General features: G+C 43.4%; 1 protein-coding gene across 4 annotated transcripts in view; it reads right to left on the reverse strand.

Annotated features, from left to right (window-relative positions):
- LOC112229768 (semaphorin-6D) overlaps positions 1-16,224 on the reverse strand; it is a 137,390-nt gene that overhangs the window by 32,132 nt on the left and 89,034 nt on the right. For 3 of the 4 annotated variants that reach the window (XM_024395793.2, XM_024395794.2, XM_024395791.2), the window contains 7 exons: positions 5,422-5,642; positions 3,221-3,335; positions 2,950-3,007; positions 1,988-2,044; positions 1,377-1,478; positions 509-599; positions 38-160 (listed from right to left, as the gene is read on the reverse strand). In XM_024395793.2, coding sequence (XP_024251561.1) covers positions 38-160; positions 509-599; positions 1,377-1,478; positions 1,988-2,044; positions 2,950-3,007; positions 3,221-3,335; positions 5,422-5,557 — 682 coding nt within the window. In that variant the 5' untranslated portion in view covers positions 5,558-5,642. Of the gene's footprint in view, positions 1-37; positions 161-508; positions 600-1,376; positions 1,479-1,987; positions 2,045-2,949; positions 3,008-3,220; positions 3,336-5,421; positions 5,643-10,997; positions 11,085-16,224 lie in introns of all 4 variants that reach the window. The other variant, XM_024395792.2, reaches the window with a different exon arrangement.

The following is a 16,224-nucleotide window of genomic DNA, read 5'->3' on the forward strand; positions in this document are numbered from 1 at the left end:
CCAGGACACTGGTCGACACAAAAGTCATGTGACCAACCTCGGAGCCACTTGGAGTCGTACTTGACGGTCCGCAGGACGGGGCTGTCGTCGCCAAGACTACGATAGATGACAGCGTCGCTGGCCAGGAAGTCGGTCATGGTGGCAGAGTAGAAATCACCACCTGAAAAATAAAGTAAGTAGAGAGAATATAGTAATTAATAAGTACGATAGTATAGTAGTAATACATAAAGTCATAGTAAAATACTAGAATTCATATGGATACGCTTTATATATTTTAAAAAACACATTTTCATAAATAATGCTATAAGAATGCTCAACTGATTAAGCTAATATTTACTATAAGCTAGGTACAGACTTTTATGACTCATCGATTTAACCATAAGACTAGGCTTCCGTCTCGACCTGCCTAAAAGACTTTACATTCAGTCTTTGGACAACATATTATTTGCTAATGGACTACGGACAAAATTTCATTTCAAATTCTACATTTACAAATTGAGCCACTCACCAGCAAAGAGGCCGAGGTTGGATTGACCCGACTCGAAGGGACAGCGCGCCTGACCCACCACCTCTTCGCCAACCTGCTCCAGGGTGGTCATCTGTGGGAATGAGAGGAGACTGTTAGTTCTCTGTTGCCATTGTGGCTCTGGGCATGGACTGAAACCAGCACTGCACGAATCCCTTAACTCCTTTACCTCTGCTGCAACATTAGCTGAATTGCTAACACAGCCATTGTTATTGCTAGCACGGCTGTGGACGTTTAGCCCCTCGCTGGCGCTCATAAATTACCTGGCTGCCTCTCCAGTCCCTCTTGGGACAGTCTCCTAGTTGTGGCTAAGCAGGAGTTGGACTCCCCCCACCCCCCCCCACACACACTAGGAAAAACAAAACAACATCTGTCTGGTTGGCTTCACCACACTCTGCCTTCAATGAGCTCCAATTAAGTAGTTTCTAATATTAAATGACAAGTCCTCTTTCTTGCCTTTTCAACATAACTTCACACTATTGCATGTATGCAAATTGAATTGGTAATTGTATTGAATGCGAAAAACAGACAAATGTGTAATGTCATCTTGACTTTTATTCAATTGTGAGTCATGAGTGAACAAACCGACTGCTCGGGAAGCAATTATACCTTCTCAATGCAAGAGGATTGAACACACAAAGGCTTAGCACTCAAGAGGGGGTGAATGAAGAGCCAAACTGTGGCATTGTGATAATGACTAGCTCGTTGTCTCTGCATGCCCGCCAATCAGCAATCACAGCTTTATAATTGGAGTGACATTAACAAACGTCAATCATGGCTCTGTCGAATCTAAAGGTTTGATGAAAGAAGTTAACAGCACACATCAACACCTAAACTCACACACACGTACCTTGTAGTTACGGCAGGTGGGGTTGAAGGCATTAGTGCCACAAGCAAATAGGGTCTCGTCGTTCCTCGGTACCAGCACTTTGACATAGTTGTAGCATTCATCCTGGAAAAACACATAGGCTCATTCAGTATCACTGAGAACTCATGTACTATAAATACATTTGGAACAAGAACAGGCTGCCATAATAAAATAGCGCTGATGCATTACTCTGCCTCACAAGAGAATTATGTTGCATTTGAAACCATCCAATTACGTTATAGGGTGCACTTACATTTTTTAAATGTAACCTTTATTTATCTAGGCAAGTCAGTTAAGAACAAATTAGTATCTACAATGACAGCCAAAGGACGACACTGGGCCAATTGTTCGCCGCCCTATGGGACTCCCAATTGAGGCCGGTTGTGATGCAGCCTGCAATCAAACCAGGGTCTGTAGTGACGCCTCTAATGCTGAGATGCAGTGCCTTAGACCGCTGCGCCAATCGGGAGCCCCCCACTTATGCTGCTAGGGAGAGTCGACTCTACCACTGAAGAATGCCAAGCGGTAGCTAGTGTGTTCTCTCCTGACCTTAACGTAGACACACATAGAACATGGTGGAGAAAGATACTCACGCTGTTTCGACCCCTCACGGTACACTTGGCCACATCCTTGGACCTCCATGTCAGCTTCTGCAATACATGAAAGGAGGGGAAACAAAATATGACACCACACCATGCTCTAGACCAGGGGTGTAGAACTCATTTTGTCCCAGGTGGTCGCATTCGGTCTTCAATAAGGTCCGGAGGGCCGCATTGAAAATTGGTTGTACTTCCTCACCGTCAATTTGCTAAAAATGTTCCTTTTTCCCATAGCTTTCATTTTGGTGATTAGTAGTGAGCTGGACAGTCAAGAAACGGTATGAATGTAGGTCCATTATCATTTATACACAGTTTCAATTTGGTTTTAGTCATTTTAAAGTATTATGAAAAATCACCGGATTGGAACCCCAAATGCCGGGTTTGGCCCGCGGGCCGTATGTTTGACACCCCTGCTCTAGACAAAGTGCCACCCCACCACACATAGGGTTACACGAAAGAGCCTGATGCAATCACAGAGTGCGTTCATGTGGCCATAACCGGTCAGAGGCCTCTCTGTGACCTTTGGGTAATCTTTGGATCTACCTGCTGAGAGCTTCGCTCGACTTCGCAACCCCATCCGGAGAAGTTGTTTCTGGGAAGCTGATATGAAAAGGGGCTTCCATGTAGAACTACTGGACCTCTGCCATATTGGGGTTACCCTCGAGGGTCCTCCGGGTGGGGTGCAGCCAAGCTAAACTAAACTAAGGGCCATTGTTTGCAGGCTAGTCCATTAATGAGGAAAACTCAGAAGAGGCCAGGCTACGGTACTTCTAAAAACAAATATAATTGACATTGCAAATAAATGATGGGTACTTTGGTGTTTAGAAGAGAAACAAATGTATCAAAAGTATGCAGTAATAAACCACATGGTCATGTTAGTTCCTGCTTGTATTATGTTGTATTTCATCTTGAATAGCCATGTGAGGTTTGATCGAATGTTTGATTATGTAACTTACCAGCTGGGGGACGAAGTCGTCACCAGCTGTGGTCAGGTTTACTGCAAAAACATGGTCCCTGTGGGGTAAAGATTAAGATTTAGTGTCATGGTGTTCTGTGCACAGTCTCATAAATAAAAACAAACTAAGGGTTGGTTTCCCAGATTCTGCATTGAAAAACCTTCAGTGTCTGGGAAACAGACTCTAGTTTGATCAGTTTGGTAGTGATGTTTTATTGGTTGTGATTGTTAACATGTGGACCAGAACGGAGGCAGTGAATTGGCTGACTGACCTGGCAGCGATGTAGAGCATATGGTTGATCCTCAGCATCCTCTGGAAGTCCAGGCCTAGTCTGAATGTGTCGTTGTCCGACACCAGCCCCTGGAACCCTGGGTACAGGTAGGAGTCTACAAAAAGAGAGAGAGAGACGTTGAAGAGTAGCTGAATTATCACATATATTTCAAGATTTTTACAATTCATGACCCCAACTCCTGGACAGCTCACAGCTTTACGGGAATGACTACTATCTCAAGTTGTCATTTATAATTGGTTATCCTGCTTGGTCCTGACAGGCCTCATTCTGGTGTTTAAATCTTTAATTACGTAGAATTTGTTGTATTTTCAGTTGCTTGTGGCAATAAATGGATACAGTGTAGGTTTGCAGTCGCTAAACTAAACCAGTCACTCTCTGGTCAGTCGCTAAACTAAACCAGTTTGCACTAAACTAAACCAGTCACTCTCTGGTCAGTCGCGCTAAACTAAACCTAAACTAAACCAGTCACTCTCTGGTCAGGCACTAAACTAAACCAGTCACTCTCTGGTCAGTCGCTAAACTAAACCAGTCACTCTCTGGTCAGGCGCTAAACTAAACCAGTCACTCTCTGGTCAGGCACTAAACTAAACCAGTCACTCTCTGGTCAGGCACTAAACTAAACCAGTCACTCTCTGGTCAGGCACTAAACTAAACCAGTCACTCTCTGGTCAGGCACTAAACTAAACCAGTCACTCTCTGGTCAGGCACTAAACTAAACCAGTCACTCTCTGGTCAGGCACGCTCCCATTCTAGTCATGTCCTGTTCTTCCTGTGAACGGTATCCAGGTTCGGGAGGCCTGGCTTGTTTCTAAAAGGTCAGACTAGGGGAAAGATAATGAACAGAAACCTCTGCTAGTCCCTGCTCTCCTGCTCTAGCCGTCTGTGTCCAGTCCTGGGTCTTGTTCATAAAGGCACGCAAGAGAAAACATGAGGGTTTCTTATGTTATCTGTTTTCATCCGTTTGGTGCCCAATGAACACAACCCCGCTGAAGGGTAAATAGAGGTTTGATAGAGGCATAGTTTATTTGGCTTGGGATGAGTGAGCTAAGATTTTTAAAAATGTGTCTGCTATTGTATTTCTGTCGTAAGCAATTTGCATAATGGCAATTATTAAAGCATATACTGTAGCTGTACGATTAAACTCAATTCATCTGCCCGAAAGGCTTTGTTTGGACAATACAACAGGAAATCTGATGACTAAGCAAAAGTGTTCATTAAATGATAAGACTGTTGGCATTTCGTCGATGGCAAAGACGGCGTCAGCTCGCAACCTGCAGAGTGAGGAGACGAATACGCTCCAACACTAAACAAAATGCCCTTGAGAAGTCCACTCTCACAGTTAGTCTAGGTAGGTCTGATGGTGTCGTTTCCACTGTTCGATAAGTCAGGAGATATATCCGCAATGGATCTGCTTCAAGGTGTTACCTACTACATTCAACAGAGATGCGATGATGTCAGTCTGCATTCAGCATTTTACCTCGACTTTGATTTGTGCATACCGATAACACACTGTAAACTCCCCTTCGTTCTTTGTCCCCCTCTCTTTCCGAGATTCCAAGCTGTTGACCTAGCAAACCAACACCCATTTAATGCCATGGTGCCAATGCCTCAGCGACTCTTTTTCCTTTGCCGCTCTTTATCCTCCTTTCTCACACCAATAATGTATTAGACCTGCCCGGCTCATTAACTATCATGTAAACCATACCTCCTGCAGCCGATAGACCCACATATAGTGGAGTACTTTAGGAAAACAATGCTCAACACCCACTCAAAAATCAATGATGGCCATTTTGAGTGTACATCTCTGTTCATAATCTTATTTGGGGTTTAATTTGCACAAGACCGTTCATCCACACTCATCTCCTGTGCAGGCCAAATCTACAGACTGACTTTGGTCCATCAATGTTTTAACAAGGTAGCATTAGGGCTCTGAGCCAGCCTTAGGCAACGCAAATAGGGAATCTGTTTCCTTGCGTGCTGCTGGAGACAAATACCACAGCAGTCTTCCTCCCCTAACTCAGTGGTAGATCTATATGTCACATCATATTAATGCACTCTAACTACCAGTCTCGTGCTACTAAATGAATCCCCTTATATCACTGAGGAAAAATATGCAACATGGCACCACTTGGCCTTTAAAATAATTTTAAGCCAATCAGGGGGCTGGTGGGACTACTCACGCTCCCATCGGACAACGTTGATTGGCTCCAGGTCTTTTGGGAAGGGCGGGGCTGTGGCTGAGGTGGACAGTAGACAGGAAGTGAGTGTGAGGGCTGCCAGCAGGAGGCGCCACCTCGTCCGTTCCGGAGGGACCATCTTCAATGAGGAGAAGGGGGGTGGGTAGCAGCAAGTGGGGCTTCAGCAAGTCATGGTGTGTGGCTCAGATCCACGGGGGCCCTGTCTGTGGAAGGTAAGATTGAAGGAGAAGAGAGGAATTCAGTTCAGTCAAATGAAAAGGGGTCAGAATACAAACACATGTTGTTTGACTCTACATGATGAAAACCCATTTCATATCTCATACTGCAGATATGTAAATGTTCTGTCAAATATGTAATTGCTCAACTTAGGACATTTTCTCAATTGGCTAGTGGTTTTCACATATTCATCGGCTTTAATGAACACATTGAGGAATCGAAGTCTATTATTTGAATGATACAGTTTCAGGACAAAAGATGCATTTTTAGCGTGCATTATCTAAGCAAAAAGCTACCATTATGATTCAGCATAGCGTAATGGCATTTAAAGGTAACACGGGAGCTCAGATCTGGGAGAAAAACAAAATGGATTCATCATTACAATTTGGAAAGTAATGCACAAAAATAAATCCCACAGGACAATTGATTTATGTGATTGTGTATATGTTCTGGTCTATCAACTCATGACACCGGCAGCAGTCCAGAACTCGTCAAACTAATCAAAATGTTAACACTAATATGTAAAATAAATAAATATCCAAGGTCAGACTGACACCAGGCTGTTTAGTCAGAAATATTAATGATCAAGTTCAGGCTGTCTGCTTTCGTCAAAACAATATCAATGAGGAACGAACAGTTCAGGCTGGAACCCAGATGGTCTTAACGGCTGCTAATGTCAACATCTGCCTCTTAGAGTGCTAACATACTAAGACACACAACCAGAGTGATTGTGGGAAAGGTCATTCTGTCGGAGATACAGTACACATCAGTCCAATGGACCATAGAGATGCATTGATCTACATTTTTAATGAGTCAGTCCCACATTAAAAACCAAGTAGATTGCACAGAGCAAGATATACATGTTTTACAATTACTAGGGTAACATACTTAGTAACATCCTGATTCTCTGACTCTTTCATGAGGAATACTGGGAGGAATGCTGCTAGCAAGAGGAAATGAATCCTTAAGTTAGGCCTGACTCTACACACACTAGGGACTGGACGTTAGCATGCCGCGCTAACTACATACCCTCCCAAAGTCAACAAACAACAGGAGCACTCGCCATCAATATCAATTAGCCTACGCCATTCTCGTTTAGATTCCGAGCAGGTGTTGTGCTTAGCCGCGAGGTCAGCCAGTCATGGCCCCCCGCTATAAATTATAACGATTAGCGTCTAGTCGTGTTTACAGCGTGGCTCGCAGTAGCCTCTCTACTCTAAAGGATTACACCCACTCAGACACTAAATACCTACTGCTTCACTTCTGTCAGACTGTAGAGAAAGTAATGGATGATGAGGCAACCTGAGTTGTCATTCAATCGATGTTTGGGAAAGTAAGTCTGAGGTAATTTTTGTGATCGCATTACACAAAGAGGGGAAGTGTTCAAAACTCCCCCCCCCCTGACTAACATAATCAGTACGATACATCACAGGTACTGTAGTAACTGCAATGTTGTTTTCCAGGCCAATATCATAGAACAAAAGAAACAATGGTTGTATATTTTTTCTGGGTAAGCCAAGGTCATATAGGGCTCCTAAGTGGTGCAGCAGTCTAAGGCTCTGCATCTCAGTGCTAGAGGCGTCACTACAGACCCTGGTTCAATCCTGGGCTATATCACAACCGGCCGTGATAGGGAGTCCCATTGTGCGGCGCACAACTGGCTCAGTGTAGTCCGGGTTAGGGGAGGGTTTGGACGGGTTAGGCCGTCATTGTCAACAATAATTTGTTCTTAACTGACTTGCCTAGTTAAATAAAGGTTTAAAAAAAAATATATATATAGTATGACTGTGTGAGCTAAGGCCCAGCTGATTTCAGTCCACCTTCAGCTGACCTCGCAAGCGACTTGGAGCTAAAAGTGAGAACATGCATTCCCATTTTCTCCAATAGAGTGGTTGCTACAGCACTGCTAAGAGCTCCCAGCTGGGAGACATAGACCCCTGAGACAAAAACTCGCTCTAGCTCTTCAACTTGTTCTCTATTGTGGTGGCGCCTGCCTGGGTTGTGGCAGTCACAACTGTGGGGAGATATTGCAAGAGATCAGAAGTATTGTATGAAGCTGCAACAGGAGACGGCTGAAGCCATCTTGGATTGATTTAAGCAGTTTGCTTCTGTTTGCTATGCTAAGTGTTCTAAATGTATAAAGACCTGTCACCAGAGATTAACAATCAAAAGTTTAGTATTTGGTCCATATTCCTGACTAAATAAACTTTGTGACTCTACAAACTCTACAAATATGCGAACAAATACTACAGTATTGACTACTTTAATACACTAAGTAAATTTGTTTAAATACGAGATACACCATATATACAAAAGTATGTGGACACCTTCAAATTGTGGATTTGGCTATTTCAGCCACACCCGTTGCTGACAAGTGTGTAAAATCGAGCCCATAGACATGCAATCTCCATAGACAAGCATTGACAGTATAATGGCCTTACTGAAGAGCTCAGTGACTTTCAACGTGGCACCGTCATAGGATGCCACACAAGCTCACAGAACCAGACTGCTGAGTGCTGAAACTCGTAATTTAAACTCGTAATAAATTGTCAGTCCTCGGTTGCAACACTTACCACCGAGTTCCAAATTGCCTCTGGAAGCAACGTCAGCACAATAACTGTTTGTTGGGAACTTCATGAAATGGGTTTCCATGGCCGAGCAGCCGCATACAAGCCTAAAATCACCTTGCGCAATGCCAAGTGTAAAGCTTGCCGACATTTGGCCCTGGAGCTGTGGAAACACATTCTCTCGAGTAATGAATCACGCTTCACCATCTGGAAGTCCGGCAGACGAATCTGGCTTTGGTGGATGACAGGAGAACGCTATCTGCCCCAATGCATAGTGTCAACTGTAGAGTTTGGTGGAGGAGGACTAATGGTCTGGGGCTGTTTTTCATGGTTCAGGCTAGGCCCCTTAGTTCCAGTGAAGGGAAATCTTAACCCTACTGCATAAAATTACATTCTAAACGATTCTGTGCTTCCAACTTTGTGGCAACAGTTTGGGGAAGGCCCTTTCCTGTTTCAGCATGACAATGCCCCCGTGGACAAAGTGAGGTCCATACGGAAATGGTTTGTCGAGATCGGTATGGAAGAACTTGGCCTGCACAGAGACCTGACCTCAACCCCATCGAACACCTTTTGGATGAATTGGAATGCCTACTGCGAGCCAGGCTTAATCGCCCAAACTCAGTGCCCAACCTCACAAATGCTCATGGCTGAATGGAAGCAAGTCTCCGTAGCAATGTTCCAACATCTAGTGGAAAGCCTTCCCAAAAGAGTGGAGGCTGTTATAGCAGCAAAGGGGGACCAACTCCATATTAATGCCATGATTTAGGAATGAGATGTGGTGTCCACATGCTTTCATTCCTAAACAGTAAAACAGATATGTATGAAAATACCCTCAAATAAAAGGTGACATTCGACATTAGATTTTGTTTTTTTGGTACTTTTACCCTTCTCTCTCCCCAATGTCGTGGTATCCAATTGGTAGTTACAGTCTTGTCTCATCGCTGCAACTCCCCTACAGACTCGGGAGAGGCGAAGGTCAAGAGCCGTGCATCCTCTGATCCACAAATCAACCAAGCCGCACTGCTTCTTGACACAATGCCCACTTAACCCCGAAGCCAGCCGCACCAATATGTCGGAGGAAACACTGTGCACCTGGCGCCCATGTCAGCATGCACTGCGCCTGGCCCGCCACAGGAGTCGGTAGTCCGTGATGGGACAACGACATCCCTGCCGGGCAAACCCTCCCCTAACCAGGATGACGCCGGGCCAATTGTGCGCCGTCCCATGGGTCTACCGGTTGCGGCCGGCTACGACAGAGCCTGGACTCGAACCCAGAATCTGTAGTAGCACAGCTAGCACTGAGATGCAGTGCCTTAGACCACTGCGCCACTCGGGAGGCCCGAAACATTTGATCTCAAATCCAAAATGCTGGAGTATAAAGTTAAATGTTTTGCTTCACTGTCCAAATGCATATGGAGGAGAGTGTAACTAGAGGTTCTTCTGTTCAAGCAAAAAGTTAGCTTCCCTATGTGGAAAGGGGACCAACTGCAGGAATGAACTATGAAGCAAAATCCTGGAAGGATGTGCAGGCTTTAAAAAGGAAGAGGAGATATGGCTCTCCCCCTGACATTCCACGAGAGGCATGGGTGTCAGTCACCCTACCGCTCAACTTCTCAACCCTCTCACTGCGGTCACTGGCGCACACCAGGGGTTTTGGAGCAATCGGAAAACCCCACTTAAGCTGAGACTGATTGTGGTCCATGAAAATCAGTCCGCACGCATCCACCAGCTTCACAATTACCTAAACACATCTCTGTTATGTACATCATAGTCCCAAAACCTCCCCTGCACTTTTGGTTTGTCAATGCATGGGAATGTGGCTCCTCAAACAGTGTGTAATTTCTTTCGAGGGACCAGTCCAACTTGTTTTCAGTCTTTTTTTCACTGTACTCTCTGCTCTGTGAAAAAAAACTATGGAATCGGGGATCGTTTCCCGCAGACTAAAACGGTGCCTTGGTTAAAAGGGGTTACAATGACACACAGACAAATAGTCTCCAATATACAGACCACAACACGGGTCGATGCCCTCATGTTTGTTATTAGATCTAGAGACTTTAGAGTTTAGGGAATTGCTTCATTTCCTCTCGTTTGCGACCCATATTACTGCAAAGGCTGAGGGTAACACCTGGTTTGAAGTCAAAGGCAAAAATTATAGTAGGGGAGGGCATCATGCTACATCAAGGAGTCACGGCATTTGTGAGTTTGTTAGTTAGAGAGGGGAAGAGACAAATTTGAGATCCGCATCCGGCAAAAACAAAGACAAACTTGGTTCGGTTCAGGCTGTCTTCCTATTTGACGAGCTTGCCAACGGTGGGTGTGTGTCATTCCATAGCATTAGATTACTCCCTGCTTTGACAGCAAATGTTCATTCACATGTACTTACGTCACTGTTATTCACTCGTCATTTGCAGTTTTTCTATGCAAACTCTACAAAACTCTCGAACACCCCATATATCAAAACGTCACGCCAGGGTAAGCCTACAGGAAACACAGCCCTTAAGTGTTTTTAAAATAGGAAAAATTAATGGTGGAAAAACAATTGGAACCATTTTCCTGTTTCACTCTTAGCAGCCTACTTATCACAAGTCCCTCACGCGACCCAAATATGGCACCCAGAAGTCTTGACACAAAAAGGCCTCGGTTTAACCAATATGACATCCTTGCACATGTTTACTCAATATGCATGTGTGTATATGTACTACATTGAAAGTCAATATATATAAAAAATATCTAAATAAATAAAAAGAGTTCTTAACATGGCGTGTTTTTTTTTACCCTCGCAGGTGTCGTCTCCTTCAGACATGAGCTCGTCGTCAGAGCAGATGTTGAGCACGTTAACCAGCATCTCTGTCACTTTCTCGCCTACAAAGAGTAAACACAGCACCTCAGGACATGCAATGCTATCTACAGTGAGGCAAAAAAGTATTTAGTCAGCCACCAATTGTGCAAGTTCTCCCACTTAAAAAGATGAGAGAGGCCTGTAATTTTCATCATAGGTACACTTCAACTATGACAGACAAAATGAGAAAAGAAATCCAGAAAATCACATTGTAGGATTTTTTATGAATTTATTTGCAAATTATGGTGGAAAATGAAGTTCTGTAAGCACAACACCAAGACTAACTCTTCACTGCTTGAATAGATTCAGGTGGGCTTGAAAAAACATTTGTAATTCAATTTCTGGGACCTCTGGGTTGTAGTGAATTGAGGGGGTGAAAGGTTTTTACAATGCAGGAGCAAAGGAAGGAGAATTGGGGGCTTTGCCACTCTATTAGCTTAAAGACCTTGGGGAAAAGCTACATGCTCTTAAATCTGATTTGTGGTGATCAGTGCTTAAGCATATAATCTTAAATGGGAGAGGGACAGCTTGAGGGTACTATAAAGTGTAAACAGAATACCTGTCACCATCACTGGTTGGAAAGACCACCTTGAGGCTTAACGTAATCATTGACCTTCAATTGGCCAATTGGCACCTAATGTTGTGACTTATTTTAATGCTACCGAGGCCTAAATGCTCCTTATCTTCCAGTCACAAAGCATGTCGCCCAAGCCTAGCTTATACAGTTGAAGTTGGAAGTTTTACATACACCTTTAGCCAAATACATTTAAACTCAGTTTTTCACATTTCCTGACATTTAATCCTAGTAAAAATTCCCTGTCTTAGATCAGTTAGGATCCACACTTTATTTTAAGAAGGTGAAACGTCAGAATAATAGTAGAGAGAATGATTTATTTCAGCTTTTATTTATTTCATCACATTCCCAGTGGGTTAGAAGTTTACATACACTCAATTAGTATTTGGTAGCATTGCCTTTAAATTGTTTAACTTGGGTCAAACGTTTCGGGTAGCCTTCCACAAGCCTCCCACAATAAGTTGGGTGAATTTTGTCCCATTCCTCCTGACAGAGCTGGTGTAACTGAGTCAGGTTTGTAAGCCTCCTTGCTCGCACACGTTTCTTCAGTTCTGCCCACAAATTTTCTATAGGATAGAGGTCAGGGCTTTGGATGGCCACTCCAATACCTTGACGTTGTTGTCCTTAAGCCATTTTGCCACAACTTGTAAAGGAAGTATGCTTATGGTCATTGTTCATTTGGAAGACCCATTTGTGACCAAGCTTTAACTTCCTGACTGATGTCTTGAGGTGTTGCGTCAATATATCCACATAATTTTCCTGCCTCATGATGCCATCTATTTTGTGAAGTGCACCAGTCCCTCCTGCAGTAAAGCACCCCCACAACATGATGCTGCCACCCCCGTGCTTCACGGTTGGGATAGTGTTCTTCGGATTGCAAGCTTCCCCCTTTTTCCTCCAAACATAATGATGGTCATTATGGCCAAAAAGTTCTATTTTTTGTTTCATCAGACCAGAGGACATTTCTCCCAAAAGTACGATCTTTGTCCCCATGTGCAGTTGCAAACCGTAGTCTGTTTTTTTTATAGTGGTTTTGGAGCAGTGACTTCTTCTTTGCTGAGCGGCCTTTCAGGTTATGTCGATATAGGACTCGTTTTACTGTGGATATAGATGCTTTTGTACCTGTTTCTCCAGCATCTCCACAAGGTCCGTTGCTGTTGTTCTGGGATTGATTTGCACTTTTCGCACCAAAGTACGCTCATCTCTAGGAGACAGAACGCGTCTCCTTCCTGAGTGGTATGACAGCTGCATGGTCCCATGGTGTTTATACTTGCGTACTATTGTTTGTACAGATGAGCGTGGTACCTTCAAGAGTTTGGAAATTGCTCCCAAGGATGAACCAGACTTGTGGAGGTCTACAATTTGTTTCTGAGGTCTGGGCTGATTTTTTGCGATTTTCCCATGATGTCAAGCAAAGGGGCACTGAGTTTGAAGGTAGGCCTTGAAATACATCCACAGGTACACCTCCAATTGACTCAAATGATGTCAATTAGCCTAGCAGAAGCTTCTAAAGCCATGACATAATTTTCTGGAATTTTCCAATCTGTTTAAAGGCACATTCAATTTAGTGTATGTAAACTTCTGACCTACTGGAATTGTGATACAGAGAAATAATCTGTCTGGAAACAATTGTTGAAAAAATAACTTGTGTCATGCACAAAGTAGATGTACTAACTGACTTGCCAAAACTATAGTTTGTTAACAAGACATTTGTGGAGTGGTTGAAAAATGAGTTTTAATGACTCCAAGCTAAGTGTATGTAAACTTCTGACTTCAACTGTAACGTACGGGAGCAGGGGTTGGAAGCAAAATTATTTTCAAAATAGTTTTGTTCTGAACAGAAGCTTAATTTTTTTTAGTTCCACAGTTCTGACCCACAAAATAAAGTTCTGAACCAGCCCAAACTCCAAAAAATTAACATTTTATTTATATAGTTCCTTTCTGTTTTTTAAACCTCAAATCTTTCTTTTTACATTAAGCTTAACATTACATTTACTCACAAATCAGTGTGGATAGAAACAAGCTATAGCCTAGTTGTTTATATGCGTGATGGACAGATAAGTGTACGGCGCGAGATGTGACTGAAATTTTGCGGGTGGGGAGAGAGCAAGAGAGGGTGAATGAGGAGGCTCGGATTGAAGCATTGTGCATCTTGTTATGACGTGCATTACCTAAATTAGGCCAACAATATTATACCTACGGAGGAGCGGCTTCTATGGACAAGCTTTGAATGTCTTTGTATTTCCGAGAGTTGGCTTAACATTAGACAAGAGCTAACGATAATAAGCTTGTGTGTGCAGAGCGGCACCAGAATTAAAAATATGTCTTACCTTTTTGGAGTTAACAAATCCAATGTCAAGCGTGATAACTATAGTATCCTTTAACTAGCATTGAAAAAGTGAATCCATTCTTCTCCAATTAAAAATCTCTCCCTACACTGGAATAGATTTCTGAGTGAGAGTGAGGGCTTTGCATAGGCACTTTGTTGCGTATTTTGTGAGACTGAAAAGAAAATGCCCGGAATATTATTAACAGGTTCAACTGATTTTAAAATAACGGTTCTGTTCCGTAACAGTACAGATCACTCTCGGTTCTGATTCTGTTCATCAAACAATTTCATTCTTTTACGGTTTTCTGTTCTGTTCCCTGAAACGGTTCCAGCAGAAAGACAGAATCTCAGTGTCATGTGACAAAACAATGTAATCCTCTAATACCGTCTGGTGTATTTCTCTTGCCCTTAGTTACCCGTGGCAGAAAGTCCAAGGAAATCTTTCAACAGCCTAAAGGTTCTGTGAAAAGCTGTGGTGGGCCCCTAATGGTGCTGGTGGCTGCTAACATGAGTGAACTTTACGGGACCCTGGCAGACACCGTGGCTCACAGATTAGCAGAGACGGGGGTGTGTTGACAAGACTCTACCCGAGCAAAATGCAAATTAGCCTTGGAACGGTCAGATCTCAACTGGCAGAGACATAAATGAAGGGATAGGAAGGATAGCATTGGAATGGTGCTGATAGCAACAGCCTCTTACGAAGTATGAAGAGGAGTTTTAGTCTGTTCCCAAAGATATCTAATTAGCTTATCTAGTCCTGTGTGTGCGGACGTGTGAAAGCATTCCGCTAAATGAACGTAATGTCCTGTAAAAGGTTGAGAATATCAGTGGAAAATCTTCAGCAAGCATTAATATATTACACTCAGGGCTTATCAAACACGCACACAGCAAAGCAGCAAGTGTGTGAGAAGCTTGGCAATCATTCAAATACACTTTTGCAACTGTACTGGGACCTGTAAACCAAACCCTAAGTGCACCAAAATAAAGTGTGCCATTGATATATTGACTGAAATATCCAAGATCCAGGCATATAAACATCATGTTTAACATTTCTAAACTGCATGGGTACATTTAAAGATGGGTCTAATGAACCTGAGCCTGAAAATTAAACAAATGCAGTACACGTGCCCTGTGATGTCATCTAAATGCCCACAGTTGCATTATGAGTGGTCATTAAAATAACTGATGGTATTACATACGTTTCTGCTTCCGAGAAAGTTGGTTGTGCTTGGAGACATCAATGTTGTCCGTAGCACAAATCAATTGCTGCATGTTCTATGCAAAACAAAAAGTATTTTTTTCGACATGAATACTGATTAGATGGTATTGACCATTGCTTGTGTTGAACTTGAGTAACCTTCATGAATGAAGCTTGAAGTACCTATCTACTGCTATAGGTCAGTTTTTGTGTGTGAATTGATGCAAGGGGCTGCTATCTGTGTGTGTGTGTGTTACATGTCAGTGTTCAGCTCCATGTGTGTGTAATTTCCATGTGTGTGTGTGTGTGGGCCTTGCACTGCTCTTTCCCGTTCTCTGATGATCCGTAGGACATGGCTATCCCCTTCGCTAAGCAAGTCAGCTGCCAATCTACTCCTAGCCAGTCGCCACCCACCTGCCAAAATCCAAGTATCTGCTTTGGCGGCAGAAACGAGATCTGTCACGGAACCCTGGCACGACCTGGGAATATCCCAGTGGTCAGCGGCTTTGGTGGGCGGTGTCTCCTTTTGTGCTAATTCCTCCATTTCCTCCCCACAGAGGGCCAGTACCCAGCCAGGCAGCCTTCAGGGATCATTAGGAGGCCCTTTAAAAAGATGAGCGCTAGCGTTTTCCTCTGAGCATCACAGCGTCAGCTCCACCACGCACACCTGAAACCGCCAGGTCCAGACAGGATCATTTTAGGATAATGTGATGTCTGTGTTTTGTCTTGTGCGTGTGTTTTGTTTTTCTCCCCGGGTCTCGCTTTCTCTTTCTTTGTTTTTCTCAACGGGTCTGTTTCTCTCATTCTGTCGCTCTCTTGTGTTATCCTTGTTTTTCCATAAACACTTAAAGCTCGAACAAACACTGAGCGATTATGAATGCACATTTTCTCCGTTTCTCTTTCGCAGCCATGCTTGTGTGGTGTTTCACACTTAACAACGCAAGGCTTTTGTGCTCAGCAACAGAGTTATTTGCCTGTTATGTCATAGAAGTAGAAATAAATAGCCTTTGAAACCAAATCTAGTAAAACATGAGATGAAACAGGGAAACCCATAAAACACGT

Source organism: Oncorhynchus tshawytscha, linkage group LG31 (genome assembly GCF_018296145.1).
Source record: "Oncorhynchus tshawytscha isolate Ot180627B linkage group LG31, Otsh_v2.0, whole genome shotgun sequence".
Classification (NCBI taxonomy): domain Eukaryota; kingdom Metazoa; phylum Chordata; class Actinopteri; order Salmoniformes; family Salmonidae; genus Oncorhynchus; species Oncorhynchus tshawytscha.